The following is a 17,706-nucleotide window of genomic DNA, read 5'->3' as shown; positions in this document are numbered from 1 at the left end:
TGATCTCGGGTGTATGGGTCGGGGAGGGCAAGGTGTCGGAAATACACCAGGAGTTGAAAGAGGGGGAAGCGCTGGTAGAAGAGTTGAAGGGTAAATGGGAGGAGGAGCTGGGGGAGGAGATCGAGGAAGGTCTGTGGGCTGATGCCCTAGGTAGGGTTAATTCCTCCTCCTCCTCATGTGCCAGGCTCAGCCTGATACAATTTAAGGTGGTCCACAGAGCGCACTTGACGGGGGAAGAGGTTGAGTAGGTTCTTTGGGGTAGAGGACAGATGTGGAAGGTGCTCAGGGAGCCCAGCGAACCATGTCCATATGTTTTGGTCATGCCCGGCACTGGAGGGGTTCTGGAGAGGAGTGGCGGGAGCAATATCTCAGGTGGTGAAAGTCCGGGTCAAGCCAAGCTGGGGGCTAGCAATATTTGGAGTAGTGGACGAACCGGGAGTGCAGGAGGCGAAAGAGGCCGGCATTCTGGCCTTTGCGTCCCTAGTAGCCCGGCGAAGGATCTTGCTAATGTGGAAGGAGGCGAAGCCCCCCAGCCTGGAGGCCTGGATAAATGATATGGCTGGGTTCATAAAGTTGGAGGGGATTAAGTTCGCCTTGAGAGGGTCTGCGCAGGGTTTCTACAGGCGGTGGCAACCGTTCCTAGACTATCTCGCGGAGTGTTAGAGGAAGGTCGGTCAGCAGCAACCTTGGGGGAGGGGTGGAGGGGCCGTCCTGGGCGGGGGGGGGGGGGGACTGCCTGGGAGGGTGGATGAGCAAGAGATAACATGAAGGGTTGGGGAAACTGGCACGTACGGGTGAGGGCCAATGTACAAAGCTGTGTAAATATATCATTTTGCCATGTATATATCTTGCTCTGCGCGATTTCTCATTTTTTGTTTTTTTTGTTACGGGGGGGGGGGGGTTATTGTTTGTAAAGGAGAAAAATTGTGTTAAAAAACTTTAATAAATATTTTTTTTTTTTTTTTTTTTTTAAAGAAAATCATCACTCTCTCATCAATACAGAAAATCTTCCACATTTTCCATTTTCAAACAACTAATTTATATAACACCTCCAAGGTGACCCAAAATACATTGCTTGATTATGCAAAGAGAAGTGGGCACCAGGCCAAAGCAGAATTTAGGAGGGGTGATAAATTAGTCAAATAGATTGGTTTTAAGCAAGATCTTCTGAAGAGGGTGGGGAGGCAGAGTGATTATGAAGCCTTGGCAAATGAAGGCATGGTTGACAACAGTGGAGCAAAGACAGGGAGGAGCACAAGAGACCAGGGGAAGGAAGAAAGTTTGGTAGTTGTAAGACAAGACCTTAGTTAATGAGAGGTGAAAACAGAGAGGAGAGATTGAAATATGAGCCTAACTATCTTAAATTGGCAACAAGGGACCAGGAACCAACGTAGATCAACCAAGGGCAGGGAGTGATGGGTGCATGAGACTCAGCACAATGAAGAGCATGGAAAAGCAAAGATGAGAAAAGAGTGGAGGTTGCCCAGTAGAATATTAGTGCAGTAGAAGTATAGTAGGAGAAAGGCATGGGTGAGGGTTTAGCAGCCAGTGGGCAGAGGTACGGTGAAGGTGGATTGTTGTCAATTTAATTTATGCAAGTGTTCTTTTTGTGGAGAGGAAATTTAAAGAGGCTTAAATGATGTGTGACAAGTCTGGTTTAACTTGAGATAATGGTTGGGGACGAAGATGGAAACAGTGCCATGTATAGAGTTTGAGACAAGAGCCATCTACAAGATGCGCTGCAGGAGCTCACCAAGTTTCCTCAGCCAGCACATTCCAAACCCACGACCACTACCATCCAGAAGGACAAGAGCAGCAGATACCCCACCACCTGGATGTTCCCCTCCAAGTCACTCACCACCCTGACTAGGAAATATATCGTCGTTCCTTCACTGTCGCTGGGGCAACATCCTGGAACTCCCTTCCTAACAGCACAGTGGGTGTACCTACACGGGTTCAAGAAGGCGATCAGTAGCTTAGTGGGAATGGCATTCAGGACACGGGAGGTGGATCAGATTAACAAGATGAGCTCACCGTGGATTTGAGAAAAATTGAGAGAGAAAGACTGAATTGTGGGGAATGCTTGGATTGGGGGGGGCGTGGGGAAGAGAGAGAAAGGTTTGTGCGGTTCAAGTTGAAATTACATTTGAAGTAGAAGCACCTGCAAGAGTTAATTTTATTTTAAAAATGAATGGTGCATATCACAAACTGTATTATCTTTAGCCTCAAGATTAAAAAATGTTAGAATTCAATGCAAAATAATTAATAATTGGCCAAACATTACAAAATTAAACACTTGAAACTTGTGTCCCAATTTGGTTACAGCCATGTGGCTTTGAGTTTACAGCACAGAAACAAGGCCATTCAACCTAAATAGTCTAAACCGTTTTTGTGCTCCATCTGAACCTTCTTCAATCCATCTTCCTCGGTCCCCAACAACATGCTCTTCTGTTCTCTGCTCCTTCATGCTCATTTAGCTTCCCCTTAAATGCATCTAGGTTATTTGGCTCAACTACACTTGTGTGGTAGCATGTTCCACATTCTTGGGCAAAGAGATTTCTCCTGCATCTTTTTTTTTATTCTTCCACGGGGTGTGGGTGTTGCTGGCATTTGTTGCCCTTCCTTAAATACACTTGAAGTGAGTGGCTTGCTGGGATCATTTTAGACGGCAGTTAAGGGTGAACCACGTTGAATTTCCTATTAGATTTATTAGTATGTTTATATGAGGTATGTTTATATGAGACTTTGAATCCCTTACAAGCAATGTTCTCTTAACCCGGGAAGTTCCTAAGCTTATGGGCAGCACGGTAGCACAGTGGTTAGCTCTGTTGCTTCACAGCGCCAGGGTCCCGAGTTTGATTCCGACTTGGGTCACTGTCTGTGCGGAGTCTGCTCGTTCTCCCAGTGTCTGTCTGGGTTTCCTCCGGGTGCTCCGGTTTCCTCCCGAAAGACTTGTAATTTGGACATTCTGAATTCTCCCTCTGGTGTTCCCGAACAGGCACCGGAGTGTGGCGATGAGGGGATTTTCACAGTAACTTTGTTGCAATATTAATGTAAGTCTACTTGTGACAATAAAGGTTATTATTTTAAAAACTGAACACACCAGCACTATTAAGTTACCACACATTGTGCAGCTGCGCAAATAATGTGAAGGCCCTGTGCACATAAATGAATAGGTTGCACACCAAAAATTGGGGTATTTTGTTTACAAGTGAAAATATTTTGTTTATCTAAATTAGATCATATTTTCAGACCGCAGCCTTATTTAACACTTTCTTTTAATCGGGGTGCAAATATGGAGAGGATGTGAACAGAGTACATATTCTTCTTTCAAATGTCTCAGCAAAATTGCCTCAATTTCAAAGGGGGGGGGGGGGGAAAGAGAGAGAGAGAGAGAGAGAGAGAGAGAGAGAGAGAGAGAGAGAGAGAGAGAGAGAGAGAGAGAGAGAGAGAGAGAGTGCTGACATAACCACTGATATCAAAATTAGCCATGGTAATTATTGATCCAGTCCTAATTGGTTGCAGTGGGCATTGGTTGAAACATACCTGGTGAAGAATTAATTCTCCTTCAGGGAAAAGTTCTTCACAGAACTCACAAGGCAACATTGTGACATCATCTGAAAGTGAAGGGAAAAAAGTTATCGAACAGAAATTTTAATAATCTTGAGAGGGTGGGGTGCCTAATGGCACACCATCTCATCATAATTCATCTATTCCTACGTTATTCAGGTTTAAACAGGCTGACAGATAAACACTATCTTTTCTATCTAATGCCCAAGTTCCACTCAGTCCCTGTGAATCCACTGTGCAATGCTGCTGTCATTCCTGACCACATATACTACTGTTAAAGATGACCTCGTGTAAAAGTTGACTCCATGACTTTTGGCCAATAAATTTTTTATTTTTTTTTCCCCCTATATACCTAGTTGACCCTAGTTATTTTTTTTCCCAGGTATCAAACTGTGTTGTGCTTACCAGTAGGAAGTTGATTGATTGAAAGATCTGCATAGGAACCAAATCCCTGCACCAGTTTAATGACAACTTCCCAGCTAACCAACAAGACTAATGTATACCACATATTCTTTCTCAAAAGCATTTCGAGTACATGGTTTAATTTTTTTTATTTAAAAAAAAAAATTTAGAGTACCCAATTATTATTTTTTGCCCAATTAAGGGGCAATTTAGTGTGGCCAAACCACCCAACCTGCACATCTTTGGGTTGTGGGGGTGAAATCCACACAGACATGGGGAGAATGTGCAAACTCCACACGGACAGTGACTCAGGGCCGGGATTCGAACCCGGGTCCTCAGCCCCGTAGTCCCAGTGCTAACCATTGTGCCATGTGCCGCCCGTACATGGTTTGATTTAAATAGGAGAAAAAAAGTCACAGAATGAGTTTGTGAGGCTTTGCAAAATATTCATATTACCATCCGCAGAGCCATTAAACTTCACACCTGGAGATACTTCAGAATTAAAAATTTGTGCCAGGAGGTCCACAAGATCCATGAAAAAGGCACGATTTAAGTGCTCCCATGAATAGAAAGTTTCACAGCATCTGCCACCTAAACTTGATGCTAAAAATCAAGTTCCACAATTTCGTCATGCAATAGCAAGAGAAGAATATGCTTCAACTAGCCTGCATTGGAAAATAGATGGATAACCAGTGAACTTCGATAACCAGCAAACAAGTCAGTAAAAAAGATTTGTAAAAGATTGTCCTTGCAAAGACAACTGATCACAAGAAGGTTCAGTTCAGTGGTTTCATTGTGTATGATGGACGGATGGTACGGTGGTGATATTCAAGTGCCAAGATCTGCCTGAACAGAAAATACAGAAAGGTGTTGTCGCCCATGTTCATAGGGAAGGCTGGATGAAGGCAGTTGCAAGAAATAGATCAAAGTATGGATAGAACAAAGAACATTACAGGACAGAACAGGCCCTTCGATCCACCAATCCTGCACCAATCCAGATTCCTTATTTAGACCTACGACTTATTTCCCAAACGATCTATATCACTCCATTCCCTGCGCGTTCATGTGTCTGTCAAGATACATTTTAAAGGTTGCCATCATGCCAGTCTCCACTGGCAACGCATTCCAGGCACCCACCACCGTCTACGTGAAAAACTTTCCCCACACATCTTCCCCAAACTTTCCCCCTCTCACCTTGAACTTGTGCCCCCTTGTAATGGAGTCTTCCACCTTGGGAAAAGCTTCTGACTATTCACCCTTCTGTACCTCTTGTAATTTTGTAGACTTCAATCAGGGCTCCCCCCTCAGCCTCCGTTTTTCCAACGAAATCAACCAAGTTTATTCAACCTCTCCTCATAACTAACACCCTCCAAACCAGGCAACATCCTGGTGAATCTTCTTTGCACTCTCTCCAAAGCTTCCACGTCCTTCTGGTAGTGTGGAGACCAGAACTGCACGAAATATTCCAAACGTGGCCTAAGTTTTATACAACTCTTACACGATCTGCTAACTCTTGTACTCAATACCCCGACCGATGAAGGCAAGCATGCCGTATACCTCCTTGACCACCTTATCCATCTGCATCGCCACTTTCATGGAACAATGGACCTGAACGCCCAGATCCCTCTATGTCAATGCTCCTAAGGGTTCTGCCATTTACTGTATAATCCACACCCAAATTTAATCTTCCAAAATGCATCACCTCGCATTTGTCCGGATTGAACTCCATCTGCCATTTCTCTCCCCAACTCTCCAGTCTATCTATATTCTGCTGGATTCTCGGACAGCCCCCTTCAATATCTGCAGTTCCACCTATCTTGGGCTGATTAACAAGTTTGCAGATTACACTATCTACAATTTCCTCCAGATCATTTATATATATTACAAACAGTGGTCCCAGCACTGATCCCTGTGGAACACCACTAGTTACAGATCTCCATTCTGAAAAACTCCCTTCCACTGTTCCTCGGTCTCCTGTTGCCAAGCCAGCATATCCCGAATCCCATGCAACTTTACCTTTTGTACTAGTCTGCCATGATGTCAAACGCCTTACTAAAGTCCATGTAGACAACGTCCACAACCTTTCCTTCATCAATTAATTTTGTCACCTCCTCAAAAAACTCCAAGTTGGTTAAGACATGACAAACCCATTTTTGTACATCACTAACAAGCCCATTTGCTTCCTCTCCAATATCCTCTCCAACAGGCTCCCATACTGGCGTCAGGCTCACCGGCCTATAATTACCTGGATTGTCCCCACTTCCCTTCTTAAACAAAGAGACAACATTGGCTATTTTCCAGTCCTCTGAAACCTTGCCTGTGGCAAAAGATGATGCAAAGATATCTGTTAAGACCCCAACTATTTTCTCTCTTGCCTCACACAGTAACCTGGGATATATCCAAATCCCACCTTAGCAACAATATCACCTCACAACATTTAAGAAGATGAGCATTTGAAATGCCAAAGTATACAAGGCTACGGATCAAATGCTGGGAGACAGGATTAGAATAGGTAGGTGGTTAATTGGTTATGGTACATATTGTGTTGGATGGCATTATATAGATTGTAATTTTATAAAAGAAATGTAGAGGATTAATATCTTTAGTGTTGTTTGTTTTACTGAAACAGTATTTTCTTGGCTCCAAATCCAAGTACACATGTCAATCCATAAAAAGAATTACTCATCTAAAAGCTGACCCCATTAAAAATTTGACTTTTACATGAATATACAGGGTAAATCAGCAATTTGAGTCAATGGAGGAAGAGATGGTAAATTAGAGAAAAGACCACAACTCGTATGAAGATCTCGTCTCCTCCCCCACCCCCCCATATCCCTCTATCCCAAACCTAATAATAATAATAATAGCTTATCGTCACAAGTAGGCTTCAATGAAGTTACTGGGAAAAGCCCCTAGTCGCCACATTCCGGCGCCTGTTCGGGGATTCCGGTACAGGAATTGAACCTGCGCTGCTGGCATTGTTCTGTATTACAAGCCAGCTTTTTAGCCCACAGTGTTAAACCAGCCCCCGCTTCCCATATCCCATCCCCACCTGCTTCAAGTGTTTTTAATGCCGTCACAAGGTGACCGAATGTAATGCCGTCACAAGGTGACCGAATTGTATCAGCACTGAGGAAAACATAAAAATTCAAACATAAAATGTAAGTCAATTCTCCTCAAATTTCACTGACATTACTGAACAGAATGAGATTGGTTGGAATTCAATTAAGTGGAACCTCAAGGTTTTCCCCAGTGACTCAATCAACAAAATTCCCCAGTGACTAACCTCAGCCACAACAAATAAGTGAGCCATACAGACTAGAATGGTCCCTGAATCAATGCCCCATGACAAGCTACTTAATCTCTGTTGAGATAGCAGTCATGGAAGGCCCAACTCAGCAAAAGTGCCTTGGGTTACAAGGAGAAAAAGTGACCACAGTTCCTGCTCTGGACAACAATCAAGCCATCTCTCCTGAAAGTGCACAAAATAAGTACATGAAGCAGCCCATGATCAGATTTTCCATTTGAGCAATGTACCAGCGGAACTATTGCCCAGCAAGATGTAGCTAGTTTTACAGACAAGCCTACTATCACCAGGGGCACAATGCTAGCATCTCAGCGCCATCCCATCTGATGCCCCCAAAAAACGAAAGAACAAAGCATCTAACCACAGGTTTGATACTCCCATGCTTGAAACTGGAAGCTACAAATGCAGGATGCTAATGTGCATTGCAAGTTGTAGCTTGAAAGAAAGTTAATATTAAAAACATGTCAGTCAATAGACAAAAGGGACAGGAGTTTGCAGTTTATTATTTATCCTCATGTTTAAGGAGAAAAGTAAGACTGAGCCAAGTGAGTGGAATTTGCTCGGATTGTTATCTATGCTACCCTAAGCTCACTTCCTCTGCAAGACAAAGAGGATTAATACTTCATATCTGGTTTCAAATCTATCTCACCAAGTGTGCCAGTCTGCCTCTAAGTGCACATACAAAAGAGACAATATTCAATGTGGCATATACATTAGTCTTATTCGAACATTATTAATTAGACATTAACTTTTAAGGCAGTATTTGCTCTGGTTGCTTAGGAGGTGACCAACAAGGCTATATTTAAACAATACTCTAAGACAGACCTGAAACATGCATCATAAATTTAACTGCTTACTTGCTATCTCTTCATGGACATTTACAGAAGTTGGGAATACATTAGATGACGACCGATTGTTGAACAAGTCCACAACACTCTGTAGCTCTGGACGTCTGTAATCAGTGTGAGTATCCTCCCATAGAGGTGGCCAGTCTCCTTCTCCACCACTGTTCTCATTTTGGAGACTGAGAGCAAGCAGGTAATCCAGATTAGAGTTGGCATCTACATGCCCAGGACCTGCAGGATCTGCCACACGATTTCTCTCTATTCTTGTAATGTTGGCTGTGAAACAGACAGGAAATGTGGGATGATTAAAAAGCATACCTTTGGGCAGCACGGTAACACAGTAGTTAGCACTGTTGCTTCTCAACTCCGGGTTCAATTCCCGGGTCACTGTCGGTGTGGAGTCTGCGTGTTCGCCCCATGTCTGCCTGGGTTTCCGATGGGTGCTTCGGTATCCTCCCACAAGTCGAAAGATGTGCTTGTTAGGTGAATTGGACATTCAGAGTTCTCCCTCAGTGTACTCAAACAGGCGGAGTGTGGTGACGAGGAGATTTTCACAGTAACTTAATTGCAGTGTTAATGTAAGCCTACGTGTTACACTAATAAATAATAAATGTGAAGTTTGCACATTCATCCCGTGTTTGCGTGGGTCTCACCCCCACAACCCAAAGATGTGCAGGGTAGGTGGATTAGCCATGCTAAATTGCCCCTTAATTGGATAAAAAATGAATTGGGTGCTCTAAAGTTATGTTAGAAAAGCATACCTTTAGAGGTTAAGAAGTGCTGAGTTAGCTGATTTTAACCAAAAAAGCAACATGGGTTCACCACAATTGGGCTCAGCTGAACACCAGAGTTCCAAATACTGATTCACATGGCAAATTGAGAGTGTTGGGTGAAGACAGATTAGATGCAGGAATGTCCTTGGCCCCACAAAAAAAATGGTTTCAGTCTCCCTCATGTACTAACGTGGCTCATATATGAACAGGTAATGTATCAAGAGGGAGACCAAAATGCATGAAACTTTAACTTAGCACCAGTTAATCAATTCAGCAAAGGGAGCAAAATAAAACAGGTACACAATTTTCCCCACCTTCATAAATGAATAATTTGTGCATGACTAAACAGTGTTGCCACAGGTGCATCTGATGATACTCCATGATTTAGAGTCATCGAGATCTGCAGCACAGAAAAGGCCCATCAGCCCATTGAGTCTGCACCGGTGAAAAACAACCCAACTATTCCAATCCCATTTTCCAGCACTTAGCCTATAGACTTGTCTGCCCTGGGATCACAAGTGCACATCCAAATACTTCTTATATGTTATGAGGGTCTCTGCCTCCACCAACCTTTCACGCAGTGAGTTCCAGACTCCCACCACCTCTGGATGAAAAGGTTCCCCTCCCCCCCACCCCTCCTCAGTCTCTGTTCCAAGGAAAACAACCCTAGTCTTTCCAATCTCTCTCTCCAGCCCAGGCAACATCCTGGTAAATCTCCTCTGCACCCTTTCAAGTGCTTTCACATCCCTCCTATAATGTGGATTCCAGAACTGCACACCATAATTGTTGCCTAACCAACGTTTTATACAGTTCCAGCAAAACCTCCCTGCTCTTAAACTCCATTCCTCGGCTAATAAATGCAAGTATATCATATGCCTTCTTAACCACTCTATTCACCTGCTCTGCTACCTTAAGGGACCGTTGTACATGCACACAGAGGTCCCTTTGACCCTCAGTGCTTCCCAGGGTCCTGCCGTATTCCCTTGCCTTGTTTGTCCTGCACAATTGTACCACCTCACACTTATCCGGATTGAATTCCATTTGTCATTTATCAGCCCATCTGACCAGACCGTTTATTTCCCTCTGTAATCGAAGGCTATCCTCCTCACTATTTACCACCCCACCAATTTTCGTACCATCTGCGAACTTACTGATCAACCCTCCTTCATTCATGTCTAAATCATTCATATAAACCACAAACAGCAAGAGCCCAAAACAGCAAGAGCCCAAAACACCAATCCCTGCGGGACACCACTGTACACAGGCTTCCAGACAGAAAAATACCACTTGACCATCACCCTCTGCTTCCTGCCACTCAGCCAATTCTGGATCCAATTTGCCAAATTTCCTTGGATCACCCGGAGGAAACCCACCCAGACACGGGGAGAATGTAGAAACTCCACAGTCCCACGAGGCAGGAATTGAAAAAGTCCCTGGTGCTGTGAGGCAGCAGTGCTAACCAGTATGCCACCATGTTGTCCAATAGAGTTATAGAGCAGGAGAACTGCAGGCTGAAGAACACCACCATTCTATATGCACCATGTCATTCAAACCCAACTCTGCACCGTCCAGGTAGTCTTGTTACACATAGTAAAACTGGTGTTGCTCAGTTACTAACCACATACCAAAAAATCCAGGACATTCAGTGCAATCTCATTTTAATAATACCAAAAACTGACAAAATTATATTCATCCTTGTATTGCAGCAATATACAGTTCTCAATTTCTTTCTCCAACTTCTTCAGTCAAGTCACCAAAGTTACAGAACCATCTCGTCCTAACATTAAAATATTTTCCAGAAGTGGAGACCAACAACTGTGGTACACGTGCTACCCTGTAACACCAAGGGGACGTACTTTGCTATTCAGCCACTTCCAGCTCCCTAAACTCAAATGTTGAGGACTATTTCCCATTCCAAATACTTTCAGCTTACCTTGATTCTGATCTCTACCTACAATTGGCATATTTCTCCTATCCGGCCCCCTCACTGGAAATACTGTCTCCCGGTTCACGTGAACTTTGGTTTCTAACTGTCTGGAAATTCTTGGCCTGGGCCGAATACGGTTCTCCTCAGCCCGATGTAGGTTCCCAAATGGATGGTTTTCAAACCAGGTCCCAATATTTTCTTCGAAGCGAAACTCTGACCCAGGTTTCATGCGGTTGTTATTCTTTTCCTCCACATCTTTGCCACAGGTGATGTGGTGTATGTTTAAGTCTTTGACCAGAACATTGCGACCACAAGCTGTACACGGTTCAGTCCTTGATCCACAATAATCAGCATGCTCTTGAGATTTGTTGAATGCCAGCTCCAGCTCACAGTATTGACATTTAACCAACCGCAAAGGGCATTCCATATTCTGCAAAACAAAGACAAAATATTAATTTGCTTAATTTTTCAAAACAGCACTGAAGAACCTCAAAGCTTTACGCTGCCAAATGCACTGCCCAGAATAGGTTACAGATTGGATTTGTCATCTGGATTAAAATACCATTCAAGCTGAGAAGAAGAAATCAGGAGGACCTCATTGTTATCCAGCGACTGCTAGTAGAAAATAACTGTCAGGTCCAAGCCCATAACTGGCAGGATAACCCAATTACAGTTACTCACAAGAGCAGCAATGTATTTTCCTTCTTGGTTTTCCCACTCTAAGAACCAACTACAGCTGTGCAGCTGTCCCCCTTTCCTGCAGCTACATCAAGTAATCAATAAGGTAAATAGAATAATGACCTTGTAATATAAAGGGGTTGGAATGAAAAAGTGTTGCTACAGTTATGCAGAGATATCTTGGATGCCACCTGGAATAAGTACTCAGTTTTGGGCACTGCATCTCAGAAAACAATTAATACCTTTGAGGAATTACAGCGGTGATTTATTAGAATACTAGGGTTGAAAAGGTGCAGAAATTTGGTTTGCGTTCGTTGATAGAATTTAAACGCACGGTAGCACAGTGGGTTAGCACTGTTGCTTCAGTGCCAGGGACCCGGATTAGATTCCTGGCTTGGGTCAGTGTGGATTCTGCACGTTCTCCTAGTGTCTGCGTGGGTTTTCTCCACGTGCTCCGTTTTTCTCCCACAAGTCCCGAAAGACGTGCTTATTAGTTGAATTGGACATTCTGAATTCTCCCTCGGTGTACCCAAACAGGCACCAGAGTGTGGCGACTAGGGGCTTTTCACAGTAATTTCATTGGTGTTAATATAAGCCTACTTCTGACACGAATAAAGATTATTGATTATTTATGGGGTTTTTTTTAAATGTTGGTCCAAACACGGTCTTAAAAATGAGGTAGATAGAGAAAATATTACCTCTGGTGGGGGAAATTCAGAACAATCCAGCATAATCTTAAATTTAGAGCTAGGCTATTGAGAAGTGAAATCAGTAAGTGTAAAATCTGGGAAACATCCCCCCCCCCCCCCCCCCCCCGTCAAAAGCTTGCAGATGCTGGATCAATTGAAACATTCATCGGTATCAATAATTTTTGTTAGGCAAGTGTACCAAGTGGTAAAGCAAAGATGAGGACAAGACGACATGAAGCTTGGGCGTCAATCAACTGAGGGACTGATTAGCCTATTCCTGATAAGTAACTGTGCTATCGTGCCGCCCTTGAAAACTTCTGACTAAGTGTTGCGGCAGCACAATGGTTAACACTGTTGCTTCACAGCGCCAGGGTCCCAGGTTCGATTCCCAGCTTGGGTCACTGTCTGTGCGGAGTCTGCACGCTCTGTGTCTGCATGGGTTTCCTCCTTGTGCTCCGGTTTCCTCCCACAAGTCCCGAAAGACTTAGGTAATTTGGACATTCTGAATTCTCCCTCACTGTACCCGAACAAGTGCCAGAATGTGGCAATTGGGGAGATTTTCACAGTAACTTCACTGCTTGTTAATGTAAGCCTACTTGTGACAATAATAAAGATTATAATTAAATACCAAGGAATCCTAAAAAAAAGTCGACAAAAGGGAGCAGTCAGATGCAACTGGGATGGAGCCTATACTCAATATGGTAACTTGATCCTCAAGTGGCCTCTTGATCCAGCACTCTCAAAAGGCACTGCAGATGATGACTGCGAACATTATGAAAAAGAAACTCGGCTTGCTGGCACAGAATATTAGCTCTCGTGAGTCTCAGCTGCAGTATATTATTAAGAGGCTCGATGAGGAGGGGAATCCGGATTGCCATAAATACAACTTCCTCAGCTGAAGCCTGCTTGCAATCCTTGAAAAATCAGCTACCTGGTCTGTCAGAAATCCTGGAGGATCTGGAGAACCGAGGCCGGAAGAAAAATGCCTGGGTCAGCGGTTTGCCAGTAGAGGGCAATTAAATTTTTTGAGAGCTGGCTGCCACGTTTTCTTACGCTGGATACAAAAGCTGGGCATATTCAGTTAGAAAGGACACATCGTATCCTGTCTTTGAGGCTTAAGGACAACCAACATCCCCAGCCTGTAATTATCCATTTTCATAGTTTCAGAGATCGCCAGAGTATTGAAAGCGGCGAGGCGCGCCACGGTGAGACCTGGTTCTGAGGGGGCGAGGGCATCTTTCTTCCAATATTTCTCGGCAGCGATGCATCTGAAGCATAGAATCTTCGATGACTCAAGGTTGTTGGGAGTGAATTATTCCCTGCTTTGTCCTGCAACACAGTAGTACCTGACAACTCCGTAAAGGCATTTCAGAATCCGGCTACGGCCGTAGCTTTTGTGAACTCCATGGAAGGCAATAACTTGGACTAAGTCTGCAGCTCACTGTAAAATCCGGACTCTATCCCAGTTATAATGTTTAGAAACATAGAAAATGGGCACCTCATGCTCTTTGAGCCTACTCTGCCATTCATTATGATCATGGCAGATTATCCCACTCATAATAATCTTTATTATTGTCACAAGCAGGCTTACATTAACACTGCAATGAAGTTATTGTGAAAGTCCCCTAGTCGACACACTCCGGCACCTGTTTGGGTACACGGAGGGAGAATTCAGAATATCCAATTCACCTAACAGCACGTCTTTCGGGACTTGTGGGAGGAAACCAGAGATCCAGAGGAAACCACAATAGCTGATCATGCCTTCCACCCATATCCTTTGATCCACTTCGCCCCAAGTGCTATATATAACTGCTTCTTGAAAACAGTTTGGTCTCAACTGCTTTCTATGGTAGCGAATTGCACAGGCCAACCACTCTCTCAATTAAGACATTTCTCCTCATCGCTGTCCTCAATGGTCTACCCCATATCCTCAAGATTGTGACCCCTGGTTCGGGACACCCCCATCAATCAGGAACATGCTTGTTGCATCTACCCTGTCAGTCCTGTTAGACTTTTATAGGTTTAGGGACGGCACGGTGGCGCAGTGGTTGGCACTGCTGCCTAACGTACCGAGGACCCGGGTTCGATCCCTGCCCCGGGTCACTGTTCATGTGGAGTTTGTACATTCTCCCAGTGTCTGCGTGGGTCTCACCCCCACAACCCAAAGATATGCAGAGTAGGTGGATTAATTGCCCTTTAATTGAAAAAAATAAATAAACGGGTACTCGAAATTTACATTTAAAAAAAAGTGACAAGGAGCACATAACTATGAGGCGTGACTGGGTGGGGCAGCTGTATTTCACTTCCTTCTCAACCAGTAGTCAGGGTGTTGTAGTATTAAAACAACAAAAACATGCCTTTCAAAATAGAGAACTGTGAAGGACAACGGGGGTGGGTAGGTATGTTATTATCAAGGGACTTTTATATATGGGGAATTTCTCTCGATAATGTGTACGGTCCATCAAATTATTCCCCTGATTTTGTTACCAAAGCCTTCATGAGACCCCGATCTCAGAGTTCAGCTCCCCAGTGCTAAATAAAATTCTAAGTGTGGCCTAAACCGGTAAGAAACTCCCCAGGGCCCCAAAAAGTGACTAAGGGTCATTGAATAGCAGTGGGGAATTCGCTGGCGGGAAACTCCTTGAAAAACCCGCCACACCTTTGTGTTTTCGACCCAGTGTGAGTATATTAGAAACACTGAGGTCTTGGGGAAAAGGCTTTGTAGACTGTATTGATGATGAGGCTTGGGATATTATGGGGGGAAAATGCCAATAAAATTTCAGTTTGTAACAAAAAAAGGAGAGACTCAGTTCAAAACATTACCTTCCCGCTTGGGTCACTGACTGCGGAGTCTGCACGTTCTCCCCATGTCTGCGTGGGTTTCCTCCAGGTGCTCCTGTTTCCTACAAGCCCTGAAAGACGTGCGTGTTAGGTGAATTGGACATTCTGAATTCTCCCTCAGTGTAACCAAACGAGCACCAGAGTGTGGCAACTAGGGGTTTTTCTACAGTAACTTCATTGCAGTGTTAATGTAAGCCTACATGTGACATTAATAAAGATTATTATTAATACAGCTAAAGGTAGTGCACAGGGTGCACTTAGCTAGAACATGCAAAAGCTGGTTCTTCCTGGAGGTGGAGGACAAATGTGAACTGAGTCAGGGAGGTGGAGGACAAATGTAAATGGCGCCAGGGTGGCCCGGCCCTTTTGCGAGGCCATGCCCACAGTAGTGGGGTTGAGGGTGGAGCTTTGCCCACTGGAGGCAGTCTTAAAGGTATTAGAACAGCCAGAATTCTTTACCAGGAGGTGTGCAGATGCCCGAGCATTTGCCTCCCTGATCGCCCACCCAGACACTCCTGCTCGGCTGGAGGTCAGCAACACCACCCAGGGCCGCAGATTGGATGTCTGACTTAGCAGAATTCCTTAAATTGGAAAGGATAAAATTCTTTATTCGGGGATCAGAGGAAGGCTTTTGCCAGCCTGTTTCAAGACCTAATAATAATAATAATAATCTTTATCAGTGTCACAAGTAGGTTTACATTAACACTGCAATGAAGTTACTGTGAAAATCCCCTAGTCGCCACATTCGCGTACACAGAGGTAAAGTTCAGAATCTCGAAATTACCTAAAAGCACGTCTTTTGGGACTTGTGGGAGGAAACCGGAGCACCCGGAGGAAACCCACGCAGACACAGGGAGGACGTGCAGCCTCTGCACAGACAGTGACCCAAGCCGGGAATCGAACCTGGGACCCTGGCGCTGTGAAGCAACAGTGCTACCGTGCTATCTGAAACCAGCAACCAATAAGGGAAGGGATAGCGCTCACTGGGGGCCCAAAGTGATGGCTGTGCATCTGCGCACACATTATCTGTGCATACATACCTGTTTATATTCCTATTTTTTCTTTTCTTTCTGCCTCATATACCCACTCTGTAAATATCACATTATTACTGTGCGATGTTCCTTTCAATAGATTATAAATGCAAAATCAATACTGGTCTGGGTATACTTAAGAGAGTTTGAGAAGGTATTTGGCATGGCCTTAGCATTTGATCCATTCCTAATTCTGGATCTCCCAGATAAAAGAATCATTGACACCAATAAAAAAAAAGGTTGCATAATATCCTAACCTTTGGAGAAACATTGCACGTGCAATCAGAGACACCAAGTTTAATGATTAAGCTGAACAGGCGTGATGACGTTCTTGTCTTTTTTTAAAAATAAATTTAGAGTGCCCAATTATTGTTTTCCCCAATTAAGGGGCAACTTAGCGTGGCCAATCCACTACCCTGCACATCTTTGGGTGTGGGAGCAAGATCCACGCAGACATGGGGAGAATGTGCAAACTCCACACGGACAGTGACCCAGGGCCAGGATCGAACCCGGGTTCTCAAGTGCTGTAAGGCAGCAGTGCTAACCACTGCACCACCGTGCCACCCAGGCGTTCCTGTCTCTTTCTCCATTCATGTATGCAGAAGCATGTATACGGTGTTGTACCAGTTGAGGGTTTGTTGGATTATTTGTAAAAACGAAAAAACCCTAATAAAAACATATTTAAAACATTTCCTCGAGACATGTCCAGCATTTTTATTGCCCATCCCGAATTGTCCCGAGAACGTGGTGTCGCAATCTTGAACCACTACAATCCACGTGGTGTAGATATGCCCACAGTGCTGTTAGAGACTTTCTGGATTTTGACCCAGTGACAGTGAAAGAATGCTAACATAGTTTCAAGTCAGGATGGTGTGGGGTTTGGAGGGAACTTCCAGCTGATGGTGTTGCCATTCATCTGCTGCCCTTGTCCTTCTAGATGGTAGGGGTTACAGGATTTGAAGGTGTTGTCAAACGAACCTTGGTGAGTTACTGCAGTGCATCTTATAGATGATACACACTGCTGCCACTGTACTTCGGTGGTGGATGTTGAAGGTGATGGATGGGGTGCCAATCAAGCAGGCTGCTTTGTCCTGGAAGGTGTCAAGCTTCTTCAATGTTGTCAGAGCTGCATTCATCCAGGCAAGTGGACAGTTTCCCATCACATTCCTGACTTGCACTTGTACAGGGTGGACAGTCTTTGCGGAATGAGGAGGCGAGTTATTCCCAGCCTCTGACCTACTCGTGTAGCCACAGCATTTATCTGGCTAGTTCAACGGTCAATGGTAATCCCCAGAATGTTGATAGGTGGGGGATTTCACGATGGTAATGCTATGGAATATAAAGAGATGGCTGGACTCATTTGTTGGAGATGGTCATTGCCTGGCACAAATGTTAGTTGCCACTTAGCCCAAGCCTGAATGTTGCCCAGGGCTTGCTGCATATGGGCACAGATTGCTTCAGTGCCCCAAGTCATCGCAAATGGTGCTGAACACAAGTCATCAATGAACATCCCCACTTCAACCTTTTGATGGTGCTGAAGATGGTTGGACCTAGGACACTACCTGGCGGAACTCGTGCAGGACTGTCCTGGTACTGAGATTCATACTCAGCAAGCCCAACTATCTTCCTCTTTGCTAGGTATG

At 44.3% G+C, this 17,706-nt stretch overlaps 1 protein-coding gene across 4 annotated transcripts in view; it reads right to left on the bottom strand.

The window, feature by feature from the left end:
• trafd1 (TRAF-type zinc finger domain containing 1) overlaps window positions 1-17,706 on the bottom strand; it is an 86,064-nt gene that overhangs the window by 24,032 nt on the left and 44,326 nt on the right. For all 4 annotated transcript variants that reach the window (XM_072486024.1, XM_072485937.1, XM_072485849.1 and 1 more), the window contains 3 exons: window positions 10,831-11,254; window positions 8,137-8,400; window positions 3,547-3,617 (listed from right to left, as the gene is read on the bottom strand). In XM_072486024.1, coding sequence (XP_072342125.1) covers window positions 3,547-3,617; window positions 8,137-8,400; window positions 10,831-11,254 — 759 coding nt within the window. The remainder of the gene's footprint in view (window positions 1-3,546; window positions 3,618-8,136; window positions 8,401-10,830; window positions 11,255-17,706) is intronic.

Source organism: Scyliorhinus torazame, chromosome 1, assembly GCF_047496885.1.
Source record: "Scyliorhinus torazame isolate Kashiwa2021f chromosome 1, sScyTor2.1, whole genome shotgun sequence".
Classification (NCBI taxonomy): Eukaryota; Metazoa; Chordata; class Chondrichthyes; order Carcharhiniformes; family Scyliorhinidae; genus Scyliorhinus; species Scyliorhinus torazame.
The sequence above is the reverse complement of the archived record's forward strand: the minus strand, read 5'-3'. Positions and strand labels throughout refer to the sequence as shown.